The 24245-nt window shown below is 38.3% G+C and overlaps 1 protein-coding gene across 1 annotated transcript in view; it reads left to right on the top strand.

Annotated features, from left to right (window-relative positions):
* cacna1aa (calcium channel, voltage-dependent, P/Q type, alpha 1A subunit, a) overlaps positions 1–24245 on the top strand; it is a 133234-nt gene that overhangs the window by 96404 nt on the left and 12585 nt on the right. The window contains 8 exon segments of the mRNA XM_028454776.1: positions 342–469; positions 3791–3887; positions 8024–8129; positions 9819–9926; positions 11447–11550; positions 16171–16280; positions 20005–20137; positions 22652–22765. Of these exon segments, the coding sequence (XP_028310577.1) occupies positions 342–469; positions 3791–3887; positions 8024–8129; positions 9819–9926; positions 11447–11550; positions 16171–16280; positions 20005–20137; positions 22652–22765 (900 nt within the window).

The raw sequence follows: 24245 nt of genomic DNA on the forward strand, positions 1-24245 counted from the left end.
TCAGAGGGTCCTCCTGAACACGTTTGTGCCTTTATTCTGTTGCTTCTCCACTTTGGTCTTCCTTTTTCCTTTTGCTTCACCTTGTAAGGCCAGAAGAAATAGCAGAGATTCACTGTCCATTCAGAACACTTTGCATTACAATATGCTTAAAGATGATTATGGATTTTTGAACAAATGACATCAACTGCAGCTTTAAGCCACATTTATAAATGTTTCACACTTTTAACTTTGCCTTTAATATATTCTGTGTAACATTTTCTTTTTGTTCACGTTGTTTTAAATGTTTATGCTGGTTTAACTGATAATGTGTGTTTGTGTTTTCCTGTGCACACACTATGCAGATGCTGAATCTGTTTGTAGCTGTCATCATGGATAACTTTGAATATCTGACCAGAGATTCATCCATACTGGGACCTCACCACCTGGATGAGTATGTTAGGATATGGGCCGAGTATGATCCTGCCGCCTGGTGAGTGGTGACGTGCAAACACACACACTGGGATTTTCATAACACACACTTAATACTACAGAGAGGCACATTCTCTAAACAAAACAAACTTACGCAGCCTTCAGCATCTGCTGTAGTTTATTTTTTTGAAGGTTTTCATTAACACAAAAAAGGATGCTCAACTTTGGAAACTTGTGGCAGTTGTTGTTTGTTAGCCTAACAGCTGAAAGGACGGATCTGAGTAACGTTGTACAGCTGATCTACTCCTCTTTTTTTGTAATTCCCTCTGAGATTCCTTTCCTAAACCTGCTCCCATTTTCTGGAATCGGCATACTGGCAAAAACTTAAATATGGCAACGTCTACACATCATAAAAACCCTTCCCTGTTGCCCAATAGTGTGTGGTAGACCTGCTAAGTTTCATGGTATCTGCATTCCAGTGACTCTGTGTGTTCCCCATGTACTGTATCTGTGCACTGAACATGAACTCAACAGCAATGGAGGAGGAGTCATAGACTAGACCAGTGGTTCTCAACTGGTCTCACCCTGGGACCCACATTTTGTAGGGATGTAATGATTAATCGTAAGGCAGTTAAAAATCTATTCATAGGTATCACGGTTCACATTGATGCTCTAAAAATTAAATCGCAGTATTTTTTTTAAGCTATATTTATCCTTCTCGTTCAAAAGTGTAGGCGGCGGGCAGAATCTGCTACAACTTTCTTTCTGGCCGCCTTCTACTCTTAAACATGTTCATAAAAGATTCCTTACCACTTAAGCTCCGAAAGAATATCTGTAATATTACGTGAATATCTGTAAAAGTAACGTTTTTCTATTAGCTCTGTCTGCTAACGCATAGCATCTCTTCTTCACTGCAATAATATCTGCATGCCAACCGACCACTGGGTTATCAGCGCCCTCTGCTGGTCCAAACAAATATCTGATGTAAATACAGTGCAGACTGTTTTTTTTTTTAAAGTCTAATTGTAAGGCACAAATACATTTTCAGTTGCACTTTTAAAAAGAAAAATAACTATTACGCAGTTTTGCATTGTTTACTATAGAACCAGCATTTAAATGAATAGGCTTCTTCTTCATTTGTATTTTTCCTTTATTTATTTCATTCAAGATTTATTTTTAGTTAAATTGTATTGTTTTGAATAGTTTATCAAGGGATTCTTTTGACAATGAAATATAAAAGGAAAATAGAACAGTATTTTCTATTTTTTTCCCCAAACAAATAAAGGAATATTTTTCAGTCATCATTTGTCTACAGTCCCATTTTGTAAAATAAATCATGAGAGAATCGTATCGTGAACCCAGTATCGTGAATCGAGTCATATCAGGAGTTGAGTGAATCGTTACATCCATAGCATTTTGTCATGGTCATTAAATCCCGACCCGCTTTTTTTTTTTTTTAGAATTCAATAAACCAAATTTGTATTTTTATATATTTTCCTGTGCGACATGTTTGTCAAAAGAAAAGTTTCTTTCAAAATGAAAGACAAGTCCGACATGAGAGACATTAAGTATTTGTTTAATTTTGACCAACTGGCCCTGACGCCCCTTTTATAAAAACTAGCACCTATGGGCTCTACAATCTGTGGTGAGTAGGTTGGATTGAGAGAAGAATGAATAGAGATGTATATTGAGTATTGAGTAGCTAGTTAACATAGCATAGATTGTTCATTGAAGATTTTATAGTATAAACTGGGCGTGTCTTAACTGCTCCAGGAGCCCCGCCCATAATCAAGGCATATTTCGAATTTCCCTCCTAGGGGTAGGTCAAGAGAGAGTTAGTTCCTCTTTAAGGATTTTATAAGTACAGGCAGTCAAAACACTGAAACTCAGAAACACAGTAGATCAGTGGTTCTCAACTGGTCTGGCTTCGTACCCCACGTTCCATACATACAGAAAACCCACCACCCATATCAAGCAAAATCTATAATATCTCAAATGTATTTAATGAAAACATTTTGCCACTTGAACCTTGCATATAGTGCAAGATATCAGCGTAGCAAAACACAAAAGTAAAGTTTATGATGAACCAAAGGAGGAACATTGTATTTTTATCACTCAACTATTTTGAATTGAAAACCAAATGAGTGCAACTTGGGGACACAACAGCAGACACACAACACTGAATCTTAACCTAATGTAACTTCAGTAATATTTGTATAACTCAGTGCTTCAGCTGTAGCTATTTTTATCCACAAACTCAAAATAAATAAATAAAGGTGCAATCTAAGTTTACAGAATTCACTTTGTTTATTTTAACTGCTAACTGCCTTATCAGTAGGTAAATACAGAAAAATATTTAAACCCCGACTTGAGTTTGGACTAATTAATGCAAGAACTGGGCCATGGTGATTAGCATATGAGAGCAAATTACAGGATTTCTTATACAGTATATGAAAGGTGGGGAGGCATTGTCGCCACCTACTGGTTAAGAGTGTGAATATGTACCCTTTCAGATTAAAAGACAGTATTCTCCTGTGAAAACGTACTAATATATATTCTACTCAAGTAGAAGTACTGTTTTACGTGATTGAAATTGTACTCAAGTACAAGTACAAGTACAAGTAAGTCATACTCAAAGTAAAAGTTACTAGTTACTTTCACCTCCCACATTGCATACAGTAAACATCTCATGTAGAAACTTAAGAGACCAAATCTTGCACAGTTGGAACTTCAGTTATTTTCCACAAAGACATTTGTATAAAATAAAAGCTTTGTCAAAATGTACAGTTCTTTTTTAAATAAAATAACACCAATACATTTAATTCAAAATCTAAAATATATTCTCAGGCTCTAAGTATAGCTACATTTATGAAAATAACCAGCATTCAATGCTGCATTATGTTTAATCTGATTGGTCATATATGATGTGATGCATTTGATTGTTGTCTGGTCTTTGTATTTTTTATAGTTTCACAATGTCTGTTGATCATTTTTAAACAAAAAATAATAATTTCCTCAGTACATTTGGGTGTAGAATGTAACTAATGACTTTACTTCTTTTAAAATGTACTTAAGTACATGTAAAATTACCGATTTACAAATATACTCAAAAATGTACAAGTACCAATAAAATCAACTCAATTACAGTAACGTGAGTACTTGTAATCCATTACTTTCACCTCTGCCCACGACCCACTAGAAACGGGTCCAGGGTCGCGATCCACCAGTTGAGAATCACTGTAGATTAGACGTTTTTAAAAGTGTAGTGTTTATTTTGTTTGTGTGTTCTTGTCAATCTTTTCCTCCCCATGTTCTCTCTTCTCTCTTATTGTGTATGTGTTGTTCCTGTGTGCGTGTTAACTCCCCTGTATTCTTCTTACAGCGGGCGCATACATTATAAGGACATGTACAGTTTATTACGAGTTATCGACCCGCCTCTGGGCTTAGGCAAGAAATGCCCCCATAGGGTGGCCTGCAAGGTTTGACTTCCGTTCTAATGAAACCTACCAATCACACTTTGCTAGCCACAGCATCCAGGAATGTAGTGAATGCTGCTTTGGTGTTTTTTTTTTTTTTTTTCACATTTCAACTTTATGACTTGTTTTTCACCATTATCGACTTGCATTCTGATCTGCTGAGAGAATGTATGGGACAATGCAGACACGTAGAGAAGCATGTGAAATGCAGGCTGAGGGAAACAAAATGCACTATTTGATGGTGTTTACACTTTATAAATGACTTTTTGTTTTGCTTTTATTTTTTTTCATATGCTGGCTGTGGAGCCATGGCTATTATATAGCAATCTACAGCTACTCACTGTAGTGTTGCATTGTTCTTGGATTTTGGGGGTTGGGGGGAAGACAGAAACTGCATTGACACCCCTTCCTCTTCCTTGTGTCTGTGAGCTTGGTTCCCGATCTCAAGCTCTGGTATATTGCACATGGCGTCCCTTGTTTCACTCCATGTGTTCTCCTTTCGTTAGCGTGTAGTTTTCCTCTTGTTTTAACCAGTTTGAGGACTCTGTAGGTCAGGGATGATGGGAAACTCTATTAAGGTGGGGGCCACAAAACTGTGACTGTATCTGATCCGGGGGCCACATGATCAACATTCAGGTCAGCATTTGAATAACAACAGATCTGAGCATTAATACAGGGGGGAAAATGTTTTGTCATCTTTTTTGTCTTTGTCTGGTTTTCGTTTATGCGTGTTTTTGGGGTCATTATGTGTGTTTTTGTAGTTTTTTGTTGTAAATATGTGTACTTTTCTGTCATTTTGGGCAATTTTGTTGACAGTTTTTGTGTCTTTGGAGCTATTTTGTCATGTGTTGTTGTTTTTTGTGTTTTTGTTGTCATTGTGTTTGTTTAAGTGGTTGTTTTGTCTGTCTTTGTTGTCAATTTTTGATTTTTTTTTTTTTGTGTGTACTTTTTGAATTTGTCTGTCAATTTGTGTGTTTTGGGAGTTAGTTTGTGTATTATGTCGGGCTATATATTCCTTTCAACAGAGGGCCACATGTGGCTAGTTGCCTACGTCTGCTGTAGGTCAAAGGATTCCCACAGCATCAGATAATCAGCCCTCTAAATGTGTCTGTCTTCTTTTTTCTTCAACAATTTATAAATCCGTCTCTTTTTTTTTTATTCGGATATGTTTTGTCTCCCCTTCCTCCTCTGCTTGATCTCTCTCTCCTCCTCTCCTCTTCTTCTCCTCTCTCTCTCTCTCTCTCTCTCTCTCTCTCTCTCTCTCTCTCTCTCTCTCTCTCTCTCTCTCTCTCTCTCCCTTTGGTTACTGGTGTGGTGGCAGTGGCAGAATCAGTTGCAGGGAAATGTATGACATGCTGAGGCACATGTGTCCTCCACTAGGCCTCGGGAAGAGGTGCCCAGCACGGGTTGCCTACAAGGTCAGGAAGGCCCGCCCCCCTCGTCTACATCAGAGTTTTGGTGCAGGGGGTGTGGGTGGGAGCGCTCCACATGGTGTACAGTTTAGTGTTGTTGTTTCCTTGGTTTTCATTTCTGTTTTCTTTTCCGTGGAAAGTGAGGGTGAGCTGGTCGGTGTTGTGGCATTGTGTGGTGACGTTGGGGCGCAGCAAGGCAAATAGCTTGAATGGCTTCAGGTGGGTGGGGGTGTATCCACAGGAGGGAATAAAGAGGAGGGACCTTCTCAGCTCGTTTGCACCGTGTACGATAAACCTATGAAACATGTACACGTGACCATTTCAATGGCGTTGGACAACAACTTTGGACGCCATTGATTGTAGGGGAAAATAACTCGGATTGTAGTACTTATTCAACAGAAGCACACAACCGCTTACACACATGCATGCGTGTGCAGCAGGGCTTGGAAGGTCCACTGGACTTAAGTCCTCCAACTCATTCCTTCCTGTGAATAAATAAGAATAAACATCACATTAAAACACAGAGGTGCATCATATTGACCACCACTTCAAAAATGTTCTTTATTTCTTTCGGTAGAGAGAGCAGAAAGGCTTGTGTCAGTGGTGTGTTTTTCCTGATTGTCATTCGGTAGCAGCAGTTTTTTTTTTTTTTTTCCGTCACCCTTCATGTAGCAGCTCCAAGCCCCTCAAGCAGCCTTTTTTTCTATCTGCAAGTCCTATCTCCTCTTTGTCCTTTGATTCTGTCGTCAATGCAGTTCTATTCTGTTTCCAGCCCTCCCTCATCTCTACATTACTGCACCTGTATACACCATCATCTGCCTTCTGCATGTGGCCCGTGACTCCCAACCTCCTCCACCACCTTCCTCATGCATACATCTCTCTTAACTAAAAAGAACTTAAGCATATGACATTTTATACGAACGTATAAGAATTGATCTTATACTAAAGATCTAAATCTAAATTAAAAATGTATTTGATTTTACCCAAAACTACACATGTATGATTTTTGCTTCCTTTTCAAATAGTCTGACACATTTGATGTCTTTATTTTGCTCAATATCCTACACCCTTGTACACTTTCTCTCTTTCACCTTTGTCATCGGTTTTATCCCTGATTTAGAAATAAACAAACCCTTGACGTCCTGTCCAACAACCAACATGCTTTTGAACATGTAAGGTTGAACACCACAGTCCAACCCAGGGGTGGCCAATCCCGGTGTTCAAGAGCCACTATCCAGCATGTTTTAGATGTTTCCCTCTTCCAACACACCTGATTCAAATGATGAACTCATCATCAAGCTCTGCAGAAGCCTGATAACAATCCTGGTCATTTCAATCAGGTGTGTTGGAAGAGGGAAACATAAAAAACATGCTGGATCGTGGCCCTTGAGGACCAGGATTGGCCACCCCTGGTCCAACCCTTGATGAAAATAACTGGAAATGTCTTCCAGATAATCTCCCTCATCACCTTGTGGATGTCCTGTTAGCCCTACCTCTCTCTCAAAGAGAGAAACCCTGATCTTTACCTTTGACCTTCCTACCAGTCCACAGAACAATGACCCATTTAGCTCCACTGTTGTTAACGTTTTAATCTTTGAGTGGCGATAAAGCCTTCAGGTACAGACACAGCATAATAATATGAAAGGTTTCATGTTTTTTTTTTATGTATCCCAGGTCCAAATCTTTAATACTTTCTTTCTCTTCTATCATCTCTCTTCCTCTTTAAGTCCTATTTGATTCGTCTCCTAGCAGACGATACATCTCTTTCGCCTCACTTTGCCATACATACTCAATTAATTTTTCTAATATGCTTATACGCTCACCGAACACTGCTCTCTCTAACCCTCTACTGTCCATTTTCACATTGGACATCAGAAAATTTAGCTGTAGAGCTTCTTGCTTCATCATCTCAACTTAACTCCTTCATCTACTAATAAACCAAAGTTCCTGATTGCCTCCAAAAACAGACAGAACTCACACAAAATCATTTCTATGTCACCAACAGAGGATGCTTTCTGTACAACTACACAGCTGCTTGTGTTGTGAGACATACTTTGTGTGTACTGCATGTTGCATGACGGGGAGGATGTTTTTGTGGGATAAAATGACACAATTGATAAAAGGAGAGGCTTTGATCCTATGCATGTTTGGGCTATCTGTGTTTCCATGAGCACACAATCAACACTGAGTAAGTTTGTGTTTAGGTTGTGTTTGTCCCCCCAAGTCAACAAGACCGAGAAAAAAAAAAAAAAACCAAGCTAATAAACAAAAAAAGTGTTGTTTTTCCCTAAGAGAAGTCTTTCAATTTGGTTTATTGGTTTATTGGCTGGTCTTTGTCGTTTTGACTGGGAACCTCCAAACCTGTAGAGGGAGCTCTGGATGGTAGTCACTGCTGCCTGTTTGGTGAAGGCTTACAAATTAGTTTTTACTGATGTCATGGATGTCACAAAAAAGAAGAAATAAGTCTAAGAATCATTCACCTGCAACAGGACAATCAGGGTTTGATATTTTTCACAATAAAGCACACCAAATGTGAGCCATGGAAGGCCAACAGGTACAGATGGTGTAAAGAGGCTGTTCACAGCTCCCTCGTGGTCCCCTCCTTCTTTGTGCCATCCCCCATCCTGCATAAAAGAGATTTCCCTTCTCACTATAACCTGGAGGTTCCGTAAACTCCTCCTCTCCTGTCAGTGATCTTATTGCTTACCCTCCTTGGCTTCCTCACAGAGATTGCTCCGCATGGATCTGCCTGTGGCTGATGACAACACTGTCCACTTTAACTCCACTCTCATGGCGTTGATCCGCACAGCGCTGGACATCAAAATAGCCAAGGGTACGCAAGAAGTGGAATTTTCTGGTTTGTTTGCTCAAGGAAAAAGTTTTATCTTGTCACCTACTGTATAATTGTAGAGACTAGTTTTAATTAGGTGGAATTGCTTTCTTTACATATCTATAATTAGATACCAATGTAACTTTTAGGGCCTGTACTATGAAGCTGGATAAGTATATCCAGGATATTTCTCTGTTAGCGGGCTTCACCTAACCAAACATTCTCCTTTAAAGAGCCGCTGTCCTACGAAGCAGGATATAAACACGTTCACTTAAGCGAGGTGATTTGAGCCTGGCTACGTGCGAGCTCTAGTGAAATGGATGGAGATTGCAGCGTCGGATCAATCACTAACATGGAGAAACCATGCAGACTACGTCACAATTGAGGAATGATTTTTTTAAAATATGAAAAATTAAAATCAATGATTCAGACCAAAGACAACGCTGTTGCTGCAAAAAATCAGGAAGAAATGAATGCAGGAGTTGATGACTTTTAATGCTTAAATTAGTGAGATTATACAATATTCATCAGAGAAAACAGACACTCTCATCAGTTTAAGCCTTTTTCTGCGGCTCTGATGCTGCGTTCATACAGCTCAGCCTACATCATAAAGTGGGCAAGTTTGAGATTTTTGCCAGGGGGGCAAAAGAAAAAGTTTAATTAAATATATCGATCGTAATGAGAGTCGCGCCAACCACAATGTGGGTAACATATACAATAATGCAAAAATGATTAGTAACATAACTGATAATGCTGATTACAAATAGTCGCATTGATGCGTCGTAACCCCTTAATGTCCACTGTCCCGAATACGGGTCAAAATGCATGTTCTCACTCATTCACGCTCTTAAGGGATTAAATGCTTCTCAAATAAAGCAGCATATCACGTCAAGTATCACATACTGTTGAAAGCTCAGAATGTTCTGTTTTTAACCATATAAACCATTCTAAGACACAACCATCACATTAAATACAGTCAATTATTTTATCAAACTTGGGGAAAAAAAATGCCAAAATTAACAAGCCAGCACTCCTCACTGTTAAAGCGATGCCATGTCTTACTGAATCTATATATACCCTTAAATGTAGTCTCAAAATCCAATGAATCCCAGCATTGAGTCAAAAACACAGTAAAACTGCTGTAAAAAATAAAATGTAACGTCCCATTTACAATCAGCTCCATCCTGATTTCTTCTTAATTTTTTTTTTTGTTTTAGCTCTGTGAGGCGTGTTCACATAATGATCCAACCTTGGGCTGGTTGTTTTCCAAGATAACTGATTAGTCAGGAGGTGGGACTTTCATACTCGCTCATATCCTACCAGTTAGTCGTCCAGCCTAAGTTACTCAGGTGATTTAGCCCCGTACAAAGTTAACCAGCTTCGTAGTACAGGACACACATGATAAGAGGAAATCCAGCTTCGTAGTACAGGCCCCAAATGCTAAACTAAAGTTGAGTATGACTTGCTTTGGTGTATTTATAATTGTTCACAGACCTACTTTTATCCAAATAATAACACATTTTCATGTTTTCATGTTTGTATGTCCTTTCTATTTATATATGAATGATGTTTGTGTTTCTGTATGTGGACGACATGTGCATTTTTGTTTTTGTGTATACTTATCAATGTTTGTGGCATGTATTTCTGTGTATTATTGCATGTGTGCGCATGTTCGCGTTTAAATACGATCAGGTGGGATCGACAAGCACCAGATGGACGCAGAGCTAAGGAAAGAGATGATGGCGATCTGGCCCAACCTGTCTCAGAAGAACCTGGATTTGCTGGTCACACCTCATAAGTGTAAGTTACAGAGCACAGGTGCACGCACGACGACGTGGCTTGAGTCAACCACCTTTGTGCTGCCCGGCGCTCCAACGATGTTTCTCTTCACGCCACCAGAGGTTCGCTTCACTCAGCCAGTCTTTGTCACGGCTGCACCCTCTGAATCCGCTGGCACGTCATCAATTCCCAACACGCAAAAAAAGGAAATGTTCTAAGAAACAAGTAGTTGCTAAACCTGTTGTTCACCTGTACGGTGCACATTTTAGGACATCCTCAGGTCTTAGAGTGAGTAATGGACTCATGACTCAGCAAAACCTCTATCAGATGAAAAGGGCCCACTTGTCAAACCAAATGGCGTCTTATGACACGTCAAATAAAAGTCATCACACTTAATGGCCTCAGGCCATAAAACACGACATGGCGTTTTATTTTGAAGGAACCAGAAGTATACAAGACGAAGTAAGTTGAAAAGCCATTTTTTCCTTCTATTTTTGAAGTGTTAAGATATATCAACGTATTGTTTGATTAATAAATACATAGTTAAATGAAACGTTATATCTTAGCCTTTCAAAATAAATAGAAAATAACAGTCTTCAACTTACTCTCGTATCTGAAGCAGCACATATTGATGACGTCATGTGTATTTTTGTTTTCTTCAAAATACAACGTCATGCCGTGTTTTACGGCCTGAGGCCATTGAGCCTGATGACTTTTATATTGAAACCTGAGGCCGTGTCATTTGATGGCGTTTGGTCTGACAAATGACAGAAGTTTTTGTGATACCTCACTGTGAGACCTGAGGATGTCCTAAAATGTACCATATACACCTGAAAACACACTTTTTACTTCACTTAGCGCTAACACATGTAGTTTTCTCCTTTTGCCTGAGATCAGAGGGTGCCCCACTATAGATCAACTCTCTATAGACGTCTTTTCACTCCAGGGAAGTTCTGTTGACAAAATACAAGCGCCTTTGTTTCGCAGTAATTCAGCTTCAACATACACTTGAAATCAAGTTAAACATACATTTTCAATAAATTCCACAGTTGCTAAATATTTATTGACTATAACTTGTGTGGCTGCATTTTGTTATCTAGTTAAATTTTGTATATGCTCTTCTTTTCTATACTCTATAATGAATAATGTTAGAAGTAAACATGTGTTTACTTGTCCCGTTACTTCATAGCAGTGGTGTCAAACATACGATCTGCAATATTTTTGTTAAAGCGTACATTGTAAGACTAAAATCAGGAATAGATTTTCAAGCTGTTGTTATTTATTTGTTGTTTGGATTACATTGCGCTTCACGAAAAACCTGAACTCCAGAAAATACTTGATACCATTGCTTTAAAGTAAACTCTGCTGCAGCTAGTAGAAGCTAAATATTTGCTAACATCTGTCAGTGAAAAGACTATTTGCTCTGTGTATGTTTGTAATGTGTTTAACAGTGAGTGTGCATGCGTGTTCTTTGCCATTCCTCGCGCTCAGGGTCCATACCAAAGGGTCTAATCTTCCAGGGTAACTTGTCATTCTCTCAGCAGCTACAGACTTAACGGTTGGGAAAATCTATGCTGCCATGATGATCATGGAGTACTATCGGCAGAGCAAAATCAAACGATCGCAGGCTCTTCGTGACGAACAGGTGAGGAGTGTGTGCTTTCACGTCACATGTTTCGTACATTGTTTGTGATTGTGAAAGGCTCATGAGGAGCGATGCTTCTTATTGGGTAAAAACATTGCTGCCATCTTATGGTTACAGACATTTCAACAACGTTACTAACCATTACGACATACAGACCCTTTCCAAAAAATTTGAATATAATGGAAAAGTTGTTTCATTTCCATAATGTCATTCAAAAAGTTAAAGTATTTATTTGTTTATTTTTACATAATTTGGGCTTCCAGCTCATAAAACCCACGAAAACAGGAATTCAAATAATTAGAATACAGGTGAGGAACAGAACAGAACATTTCCCCCCAAATCATGACTGACTGTGGATATTTCACACTGGACCTCAAGCAGCTTGGGTTCTGTTCCTCACTTGTCTTCCTCCAAACCCTTGGACCTTGATTCCTGAATGAAAGACACACTTTACTTTCATTAGAAAAGAGAACCTTGGACAACTGGCCAACAGTCCAGTCCTTCTTCTCCTCTTTTTTTTCCTGCAAAAACTGAAAAGTAAATGGTGATTTCTTCACAGTATTCTAATTATTTGAATTCCTGTTTTTGTGGGTTTTATGAGCTGGAAGCCCAAAATTATGTAAAAATAAACAAATAAATACTTGAAATTGTTTAAATTGTGGGCCCTGAATCCATAATCTATGAAAGTTTAACTTTTTGAATGGAATTACGGAAATTAAACAACTTTTCCATTATATTCAAATTTTTGGAAAGGGTCCATAAAAAAAAAAAAAACTTGTTAAATTGTTTAACATGTTGTTCAGTTGGAGGTGTTTTATAGTGTTAAAACAGGGCCCTCTTAAAGCTGCACTACCTGAATCTTGAACCATGACAGAGGGGCATGGCTGAATTTGAACCGTAAATCCCGCCCCCCACTCTGATAATCCCTCCCAGTCTCCTCCTCTGGAAGTGCACGAAGTCGCGCACGAGCGCTGAACGTGCACACGCATAGGTTGACAGTCTGAAGTTGCATCCAAGCATCTCGTAGTTCGTATTTTGTTGCCGAAAATAAATGGCATTGTCACGGGTACGTGTTAGCACCGTGCACGTGCTTCACTATATATCGCGGCAGCCAATGAGGAGGCTCCTTCATGGGCTCTGCTCACCCCTCCTCTCTCTAAATCCTGTGATTGGAGCTGGAGGGGGTGACCGCCAAGACTTTGTCTTCTGGGGTTTTATTAACTAAAATACTTAATTATAAGGCACAGACAGCTCGCAGACGTATAATTTTTTCAGAAATGATTACTTTTACCATATACTATATGATGCTAATAAGAATCTTTTTTTTTTTAATGAAAGAAAATTATTTGAGTACCCCAGCTTTAAAGTTAAATGACTTCCTAGGGGACACATCTCTTTCTGCCACATCCTCCTGACTTCCTCAACATCCAAACTAGATGGGAATCGGAGCTGGAAATGATCATATCCAATCAATTTTAAGAAAGCTGGTAACCAATCATCAAGCTGTGCTAAACTCTCTCTGATTCAATTTAAAGTACCTTTTTGACTCCATTATAGTTCAACAATTACATTTTACTTGAAGTTTTATACATATAGCCTGACAATACGCTGTTTATTATTATGACATGGCATCTGTCATTAGCATGAATAAGGTGTCATGAAGGCTGTCATTAAGTGTCATTCGTCACCCTAACCCCTAACCCTAACCCTAATCTTAAACTTAACCCTAACCCTAAATCTAACCCTTCCTAACCCCTGTAGATCCTGCCACCTAACCCAAAAACTCCAACATAGCTCCAAAGGTGTCATAATTTAGCGAATGACTTAATGACAGCCTTCATGACACCTTATTCATGCTAATGACCGATAATGACAGCGTATTGTCAGCCTTATGTATAAAACTTCAAATAAAGTGTTAACAAACAAACTCAAAGCTTTACCCTAAAAAGATGGATGAGAGGTGCAGCAGGTGGTCTCCATCTCCCTGCAACTTTAGAAGTTAGAGATTTTATTGTCATCATACACAATCTACAACGAAATTAAAGGACAACTCTGGTGGAGCAAGAGTACAGCTATAAAGAAATAAATAAATCGAATACAATAAGCTAGTAAAAATATAAAATAAAATCAGAAAATGTACAATAGGAGAGCATTATAGCAGCAATGGGAATAAATATATATTGCTCAGTGCAATACCCACATGTTCTGGGCATGCCCCAAACTACATTCATATTGGATATCCTTTTTTACAGCAATCTCTGACATTTTGGGCATACGAATTCATCCATCCCCTCATATAGCTATTTATGGCAGAGATTTGGTCACTACAGCAATGCAAAACAATGTAATAGTTTTTGTATCCTTTAGTTGCCTGAAACAGAGTCCTCTCAACCGCCTTTTTTTACAGTTTGGCTTAATGATGTTTTGACTTATTGTTATTTTCTATTTTTGCTGCCTACCCTCTCACTTATTTAATTTTTTCACGATATAATATAAATATATATATATATATATATAGTATAAAGAGTGTTTGGTTCTTTTGTGAAAAATACTGACAAGTTACTCATTTATTTTACTGATTACTTAAATTAAAAAAAACAATGTGTTAATGTAAAAAGCAACGTTTAAGTTACTTTAAAAAAAAAATTCTAATGTTCCAATGTCTTACAGTCTTTATTTCACTACTTGTTGTATGGAGAATAATACACACTGTGGATTAACTTCAAAGTTTCCCTTAATTTGCATTTGTTATTTTTATTACACACATATCACACATTTTGTGTCCCATTTGCCGTGAGTGTGAAAAGAAATGACATAGAACAGCCAGCTAAAAATGAATTGTTTTAATAATCTACATAAAAATGATGCAGTATCCCACCATGAAGTAACAGTAACAGAGGTAATTACTGAATTAAATACGTTAGGGAACTAGTTACAGCCAAAAGCAGAAGTGTTACTGTTATGTATTCATTTGAATTCCTTGAGTCCACACCATGAATATAATTATATAAACAGGCTTTATATATATTCAATTATAGAATACCGTGGTACAGTAATATGCAGGTTTTAAATATTTGTTATAATAAAATATTGTTATTCTTATTGTATTAATCTAATAACGTTAGTTATAATGTAATTAATACTAATCAATAATTTATTGATATTTCAAAGTTAACTGTAGGATATATTCAACCTGTTTAGTGTGAGGACAGCAAATGTAATGCATCTTTCATAGTTAAAGGGAGGTAAAAAAAAACCAATGACCTTTGTCATGCTTTGCTCTCGCTGAAAAACGAATTAAGTTACTGGTACATTCAAAACTTGTTTATAGTAATTAGCATTGTTTTGTTTTGTTTGTGACAAAAAAATGTCTGACTTCACATCTTTCATAAACTTCACTCCAAGTAGATGCTTATGCATGAGTTATCCTATAAACTGCTTTTTTTTTTAGTGGTTTCTTGCTTTAAAAAACCTAATTCTGCTGTCATGGCTCTAGAAAAGTTTTTCCTTATGGGGGTTTTTGTTGGTCATTTTATTGAGACATACAAACACAATTTTTCATTCCCTCTAGGGATGTAACAATTAATCGTAAGGCAGTTAAAAATCGATTCATAGGTATCACGGTTCACACCGATACTGTGAAAATTGAATCTCAGTACTTTTTTAAACAGCAGAGGGCGCTATATATTTATCCTTCTCTTGTCCAGAAGCGGAGGCGGCGGGCGGAATCTGCTAATACTTTCTTTCTTGCCGCCTGCTACTCTTAAACATGTTCATAAATGATTCCTTACCCCTTCAGCACCGAAAGATTATCTGTAATATGACATGAATATTTGTAAAAGTCATGTTTTTCTAATAGCTTTGTCTGCTAGCGCATAGCATCTCTTCTTCATTGCTAGAATAGCTGCATGCCAACCGACCACTGGTTAACCAGCACCCTCTGCTGGTCCAAACAAATATCTGATATAAATACAATGCAATGACTCGTTTTTTTTTAAGTCCAATTGTTAAGACACAAAATACATTTTTAGTTGCACTTTTAAAAAGAAAAAGAACTATTATGCAGTTTTGCATTGTTTACTGTAGAACCGGAATTTAAATTAATAATCTTCTTTTTGTATTATTCCTTTATTTATTTCATTCAAGATTTATTTTTAGTTAAATTGCACTGTTTTGAATAGTTTATCAAGGGATTCTTTTGACAATGAAAAATAAAAGGAAAATAGTACAGTATTTTCCCAAAAAATACAAGGGAATGTTTTTCAGTCATCATTTGTCTACAGTCCCATTTTGTAAAAGAAATCGTGAGAGAATCGTATTGTGAACCCAGTATCGTGAATCAAATCGTATCGGGAGTTCAGTGAATCGCTACATCCCTAATTCCCTCTCATTCTTCTTATTTGGTAATTTATTTGTGAATGTGGTGTATAAACTTAGTTCCCAGAATGGTCTTTGGCAGTAGTTTTTAGTGGTTTTTCAAGCCTTCAGCAGCGGCTAGGATTCACTTCCTCAGGAGTTCCTCTCTTCTCCTGTAGTTTGGTTTTCCTTATCTCTCTCCACTGCATCATGCCTCGTTCAGTCCACCTAATAGTCTACAACAACTCTTCATCTGTTTTACAGAATCGGACGCCATTACTGTTTCAGCGTGTGGAGCCCACTACCCCCGCTAACGATGGTCCAGGACTGGACAACGCCCTCCCTCTGCCAGAAACAGACACTACCAAAAGCCTGTGAGTAAAATGTCTTATTCAAACTATAAAGTACAGTCATATTCCTTGATCGCAATGAACAAATAAAGCACGTAGCTCAACGACTAAAATTGACAGCTATAGCAATCAATCAATCTTTATTCTTTATAGTGTCCGATTACAACACAAGTGATTTCATGACTAGGGATGAGACCAGACTAACGGGCAGGGCCTTTTCTAGCTTTGTGGGGGCCCAATGCAAGATGCTGTTTGCGGGCCTCCCTTGGAAAACCTGGGGTCCGTGACTAACCTTGCCTGCAAGATGAATTTTCCTGGTGTTCACAAACACCAGCATTCATCTTGTGCTGCTCCCGCCTTTGCCTTTCAAACCCGAACCAAACCGGTTCGAACCAATCATGATCCAGTGTTGTGATTAGGACGGGATATCCAGGTGTGTCGAAGGCTGAAGCGCCGAAGCAAAACTGGCGCATGTGCAGTTGGGGGGAGAGGAACTTGCTGGGCTACCGCTATTAGCTCGGAATCAAAATAGAAAGATGTCGACAACTGCTATAAACTCCAGTATTTCCTTTTAAAAGACCAGCAGCGAGAGGCGATTTGTGCATTTTTGGATGGCAAAGCGGAGCCTTGTTGTTGTAGCAACGTCTCTGCAGCGCATGCCGATGACGACATCATTTGTTACCGTCCATCCATCCATCCATCTTCTCCCGCTTAGCCGTTTCCGGGTCGCGGGAGCAGCATACTCAGTAGGGAGGCCCAGACTTCCCTCTCCCCGGCCACTTCCTCCAGCTCTTCCGGGGGGACCCCGAGACGTTCCCAGGCCAGCCGAGAGACATAGTCTCTCCAGCGTGTCCTGGGTCTTCCCCGGGGCCTCCTTCCGGAGGGACGTGCCCTGAACGCCTCACTAGGGAGGCGTTCAGGGGGCATCCTAATTAGGTGCCCGAGCCACCTCATCTGGCTCTTCTCGATGCGGAGGAGCAGCGACTCTACTTTGAGCCCCTCCCGAATGACTGAGCTTCTCACCCTATCTCTAAGGGAGAGCCCAGCCACCCTACGGAGGAAACTCATTTCGGCCGCTTGTACCCGTGATCTTGTTCTTTCGGTCATGACCCAAAGTTCATGACCATAGGTGAGGGTTGGAACGTAGACCGACCTGTAAATAGAGAGCTTCGCTTTTTGGCTCAGCTCCCTCTTTACAATGACGGACTGGTGCAGACTCCGCATCACTGCAGACGCCGCACCAATCCGCACCAATTTGTTACCGTGTGATTGGCTAAAACAAATCATAGTGGACAGGCGCTTCAAGCATTCTGTTCATGTCCCTCCCTCGTTCCGAAAGGATTCGCCAGACACAGACCCAGATCGATGTGGAGAACTTGAGTTAGAGGGAGGGCTACACATCAATCTGGTTCTTGCCAGGTTAGTTTGTGACCCCCCGGAGGAGGAGCCAAAGATCTTAGAGGGGAGCAAGGCTTTTTTTTCTGAGGCTACCAAAATTAGATTTGCAAATATTTACTAAAACCATGATAAAGCAGATATTTAATCAGGATGTTAAACATGTGGCTCTTTATGTCTTAATAAGGGCCCAAGCACAAAGACCCTATTGTAATGCACCTAATTTTTATTATTATTTTTCTTTTGGAGGAAATGATCGCATTTTTGAGGGCCTAAACACGTTCAAAAACTCATGAAAATTTGTATGCTTATTAGGACAGGCAAAAAATTTGATATTTTGGGGAAATTAAACATGTGATTGGCAAAATGACTCAGTAGTGCCCCCCGATTGTATTGGCTTCCAGCTTGGACTGATGACATCATCACTATGGAACGTCTACAAAATTCTGTTGAATTGATGATGTCAGAATTCTTCAGTGTACTGAAGAGCTATTACTTCAGTACACTGAGGAACTCCCTGATCTGGGTAAGTACTGCTATGAATTTTTATCACACGACCACAAGAGGGTTCTCACCAGCAACTTTTCACAGCATACGGGGATCGTGTGGCATGTGTGCGAACGCGAAGCTTATGGTAGTTAAGGCAAGGCAAGGCAAATTTATTTGTATAGCGCATTTCATACTCAAGGCAACTCAATGTGCTTTACATGATAAAACATTCAATTGTTTAAAATCAATAAGAACATTTAAAATCATCAGTAAAATCAATTAAAATCATCAGTAAAATCAATTAAAATCATCAGTAAAATCGTCATTACATCAACAACATGACAAAAAATTTCTCTCTCAATCATATGCAGTAGAGAAAAAAAGTACCTTTAACTTTAATTTAAAAATGTTCACATTAGATGCTGACTTCAGCTCTGCTGGCAGTTTGTTCCACTTCTTTGCAGCATAACAACTAAAAGCAGCATCACTATGTTTACTGTGAACTCTGGGCTCCACTATCTGATCTGTGTCCATAGATCTGAGAGACCTGCTGGGTTCATACCTGACTATCATGTCACTGATGTATTCTGGACCAAACCCATTCACAGATTTATACACCAGCAGCAGAACTTTAAAGTCTATTCTGAGGCTGACTGGGAGCCAGTGTAAAGACTTTAGTTATTAAGAGTTTGCCGAAAAAATGAGTCATGGTTTAACCGAACCATCATTGATAGTCATAGCGCCACCTATTGGTAAAAGGAAATCTTAGGCATTATATTTGCACAGAACATTGCAGGAAAGTTTGTGATATAATCCTTGAAAATGGTCAGCTACGTCTCAACACTTTAACATTTCTGCCATGCAACACACTTCAACGTGCGTCACATCCCGACGCTGCTTGCAGCTTTAATTTTAATTATTATTCCACTAGAAAACATTAAAAGGGGTACACTTTTAACCCCTTTTTACCTACTGCATATATTTGGCAATTTTTTAACTTCCTTTGTCCCATTTTTGCCATTTAACTGCCAATAAACATCCCTTTTTTCCTATTTTTTGTCAATTTTTGACAATTATTTTTCACAGTTTTATCCAATTTTTATCCTTTCTTTAACCATTTTTTGCTAGTTTTCATCCAAATAAGCTACATTTTGCCCATTAAGTACCTTTCCTTTCCAATTAATACCTTTTTCACTATATTGTTTGCCACATTTTGCTCATTTAAGCTAACTTGTGCCTTTACATACCACTTGTTTCCTCTTTTTTGTCCTTTTTTGCCACTCTTGAGACAGCTTTTAGCCCATTTTAGTCACTTTTCATTCTTTTCTATTCATGTTTTTGCCAATTTTGGACCATTTTGTGCCTCCTGTTACTCATTTTTTGTCACTTTACTGACACTTTACTCATCGCTTTATCACCATCAGCCCTCGATGCTGAGTCGGCCGCTCCTCACTCGTCTCCCGGCCCAGCAGCAGACTTTATCTTTGTTTCTCAGCGCCATGCGACCCGGGGCATTTTTTCCTCCTGTTTATTTTTTCCTGGCCAGTTAATGCTAGCAAACATTTTGCCCATCCCGTGCATGAGGCCCCGCCCCTAGCCTGGCTCATGTAGTGATTGACAGCCCTGTCAGCGCATGATTGATTGACAACACACTGCTAGCCAATGATGAGTGGTTGGCCGACTCAATTGGAAGTGATATAGAAAATGAAGAAATGGGTCATGTCAAAATAATAATTAAAAAGAAACGTAGAATACGACCCACTTTGGGTCGATGCCTGGTATGCCAGGCTGTGTCCCTGGCTGATCATAAGGGGTTTTGTGTGATTACAGATTCGTGGTGTGTGTATTTCTGTGTGTCTCACAGGCCAGTAGAGGGCGGAATCCCAGAAAGCCAATCTTGGGTGACGGCTCGTGCTCAGGAGATGTCCCAGAAAGTGAGCAGCTGGAGTCCTGAGGGACCACCGGAGGGGAGCCTGGGAAGCCTGAGCAACTCTCAGGTAGACAGAGGAAACATCAGCCTACCCAGGACCACACACACACACACACACACACACACACACACAACACAAAACATAGAATATACAGCAGTTTCCAAACACTTTATTCATTCAACATTTGTTTCTATTTCCATTTCATCACTGCCACAGGAAGTCTGAAAGGACAGCTGAAGGATTACAATCTTTACACGTGTAAAGATGACCATTTCATTCCCATCATTAGTAACAACATCTATGAAAGTTGCTGCACAACAACATCCAACAAACTTTCGCTGCTCTGTTTTGGTACAAATAGAGATTCTATGTTCTAGACACGATTATTTTGGCCGTTTTTCATTCGTTCCATTTGATCTTTTTTAATTATCTCCATCTTAAAAAAATCTTACCTTACTTGTTACTCTTTGAAGACGTGCTTTATTCTCACAGTACACTATGTACCATATCTTTAAGTAGCACCTCATGCTGTTTTATCTGCAGTTAACCTCCTGCAGAGCGTTAGCAAATCTCTGAGTCACTGATCATTTTAAAGCAGCCGCTTGTGCTTTTCCCAAAAGTCTAGATCACAATCTTTCAACTGAAGCAATGTTACACAAAACAGTCGGAACTATAGCATAGTGTTCAGTTTAAAGCAATAACTGTGGATTTATGACACCTTATATTATTTATTGTACCATGAGCTTTTCAAAAATAAATGTTCGTGTTTTAAAAGGAATTGCATTCAATGTGCTGATCAAAAATGTCAATGAAAGCCAAATGAAACATTGAATCAAACATAGGCAACTGGCGGTCCAGGGGCCTCATGCAGCCATCGGTCTAATTCTGTGCGACATTCAAGATAAATCCACCGAAAATTGTAATTCAAGAAAGTGGAAGTAATATGAAGCCCAACATTATACACAAAGTAACTAAAAAAAACACACAAAACAACAGCAAAATTCACAGAATGTCAACAAAAATACACGAAGCAACAACAGAAATTATTCCAAAAATACACAAAAAAAGACTCATATTACACACAAAAGGACATGAGACACACGAGAGGGGTATGTCACGAAGCGAGATTATCTCTTATCGCGCTACTTCAGAGATTTATTCAGTGTGCTGTTCTACGAAGCTTGCTAACGTCTTCTGGAGCTAAATCACCATGGTAACTTAGGCTGAACGACTAACCTGGTCGAGAGCAGGTTATGCTCTGTCTAGGATCTTAGCAAGTGCTAAAGTCCCACCTCCTGACCAATCAGATCTCTTAGAAAGCGAGCTGGCCAATAAAAGGGGATGTGTGAACACGTCACTGTGTGGATCAGATCTGACAGAAGAGAGATTATTTAGACATTGATGCAATCCTTTCATTTACCAATGACATCCTATATATTTACATCTGATGGACTGATCTACAGTCAGCTGATGAAGCCTGTGTCTTCGTATGCGCGGACGGGTGAAGTCATTAATTAATTCACTCATTCCTTCATATGCTAGTGAGGCTGACCGTATCAGCTGGAAAATACTACAGACTGTGAAACAACATGCTCTCATCCCAGTGTGTGTGTGATAAATAGGTCTGCTACTACTACATGTGGGCTGCAATAAAAGGAAACTGATCAGAGTGCTGTCCGTTTTTCATCCAGTTGATTATTATCATAAATAATCTCACGCTTTTATGCATGTGCGTGTTGTTATCGACCTTCGTAGGACAGCTTCCCTCTGACAGGGAATGTTTGGTTAGGTGAAGATTGGAGACTGGAGATTAATCCATATATTTATCTAGCTTCATAGCATAGGCCCAAAATAACCACCTGAACTCACAAAACAACAACACATACAAAATGACATTAAAGAAACACACAATGCTAACAATTACACAAAATGACAGAAAAAATACCCAAAGTGACAAAAATACTGACAAAAAATCCAAAAAGGCACAGATTGACAATAAACAAAATGCAAACATAACACACAAGTAATAACAAAAAGACATATAAAGACTCATAAAATAAACAAAATACCAGCAGAAATTCCCAAAATGAGAGATAAATACACAAAATGACAAAAAAAACACAAAATGACAAAAAACACACAAAACTCAGAAAAAACCCACACAAAAAGACAACAATGAAAAAACTTTTTGTTCTGTCCTTCTGTAATGTTATTCTTAATACTGACATGAATGTTGATAATGTGGCTCTCGGATCAGACAATCACAGTTGCCCAATGATACACAAATATTAAAAAATATACCCTTATACATGCATACATCGGCTCCATTAATAATAGCTAAAACAAGTTATCATTTTTAGTGGTTTTAAGTTCAAATGTAGAAAAAAGAATAAAAGTTTTTAAGTTCACTCATTATCATTATCCACAGACTGGCCAAATGCTCTCACTGTCAACATTTGTTTGTCTTTGTGAAACTCTTGGTTCTCTGCTTTCTATGGATAACCAACGTGTCCACTCGCCCCCTGTGCTTCCTCATGGCAGCCAGTCACACCATCCCCTGCTCTCCTCCTCTGTTTACAGACAGTAGAGATGAGAGAGATGGGGCAGGATGGTTTCTCGGATACTGAGCAATTTCCACCAATGGAAGGCCACGGCAGGGCCGCTTCCATGCCCCGCCTCCCGGGCGACAACCAAGTGAGCAGCATTCTCACCTTTCCGCTGTCTCTCTGTCACATGCATTACGTCTGTTTCACATTATTGTGTTTGGATTGATCACCTGAACCAAGGTCTGGCTTATTGCCTTAAGTTTTGTTGCCATGGTGACATGAGCTTAGATCAGTGGAACTTCACCCATGTTGGCTTTAAAAATGGATAGAACAATTATATTTGTACTATCACTGATTTTAGTTAATTTTTTATTAATTTTATTAATATTAAACACAACAAGGTGTTGAAGCTCTGTGAAAAAATGGCATCCTACATGGGGGGGTTTATACTGCCTTATGCCCTATTCAGGGATTTAAGCATTTGTAATTGTCTTTATGTGCATAACATGTATATAACAAAATAGTAATCCCATGTTCCCCGTTAAGCCCTTAAAAAAATAATAAATAGAGTAAAAGAAAATAGTATTAGAATAAAAATAGAAAAACAAACAAAATAGAAAAAACACCAGTAATATGAATAGAATAAATACAAAATAATAATACAACAATATACAAAATACAAAACAATAGAACACCAACAGCAGCAGCATTATCTTATTATTATTGTAATAATAATAATAACAAAAAAATAAACAAATAAAAGAATAATAAAATGAAACTATATAAAACAGTTGTTTAAGATTTTGTTTTGATTTAATAAAAAAGATTTAATTCAATAGAAAAACACCAGTAGGCAGTAACATAAATAGAATATTAACAAAATAATAATACAACAATTTACAAAATACAAAACAATATTGTTATCATTATTATTAATAATGATAATAATAATAATAATAATAATAATAATAATAATAATGATGATAATGATAATGATGATAATGATAATGATGATAATAATAATAATAATAATAATAATAATAATAGTAATAATAATAATGATGATAATGATGATAATGATAATAATAATAATAATAATAATAATAATAATAATAATAATAATAATAATAATAACATATAAAACTAATAAAAAAACAATAAATAATAAAATGAAACTATAGGAAACCTTTGTTTAAGATTATGTATTGATTTAATTTTTTTTTTATTCAAAAATGTATTTACAATCAGTAATTTATTTTTTTTTATCAATTACTAGACATTTCAGACGACCCCATTTAAATTCCAGGCGACCCCTTATGTGGTCCCAACCCCAAGGTTGAAAAACCCTGATTTACAATATTCAAAGAATAGCAGCAGTTGCCGTTTTATTTTGGCGGGGGGCTTTCATCATGTCTGTATTTGTGGCCCTCGATTGACACCCGTATTTTATTATTATTTATGATGTCTGCTGGGATAGGCTCCAGCATCCCCTGTACAGGATAAGCAGGTATAGATAATGAGATGAGGCAACAAAGTGTGGCTAATACAAGGTTGATCAATGTGATCGATATGTATCAATCATTTTGTCCTTTTTTATTTCAAAAGCAGGAAAAGGCCAAGTAAGACTC

The sequence above is a fragment of the Gouania willdenowi genome, chromosome 8 (assembly GCF_900634775.1).
Source record: "Gouania willdenowi chromosome 8, fGouWil2.1, whole genome shotgun sequence".
NCBI classification, from domain to species: Eukaryota; Metazoa; Chordata; class Actinopteri; order Blenniiformes; family Gobiesocidae; genus Gouania; species Gouania willdenowi.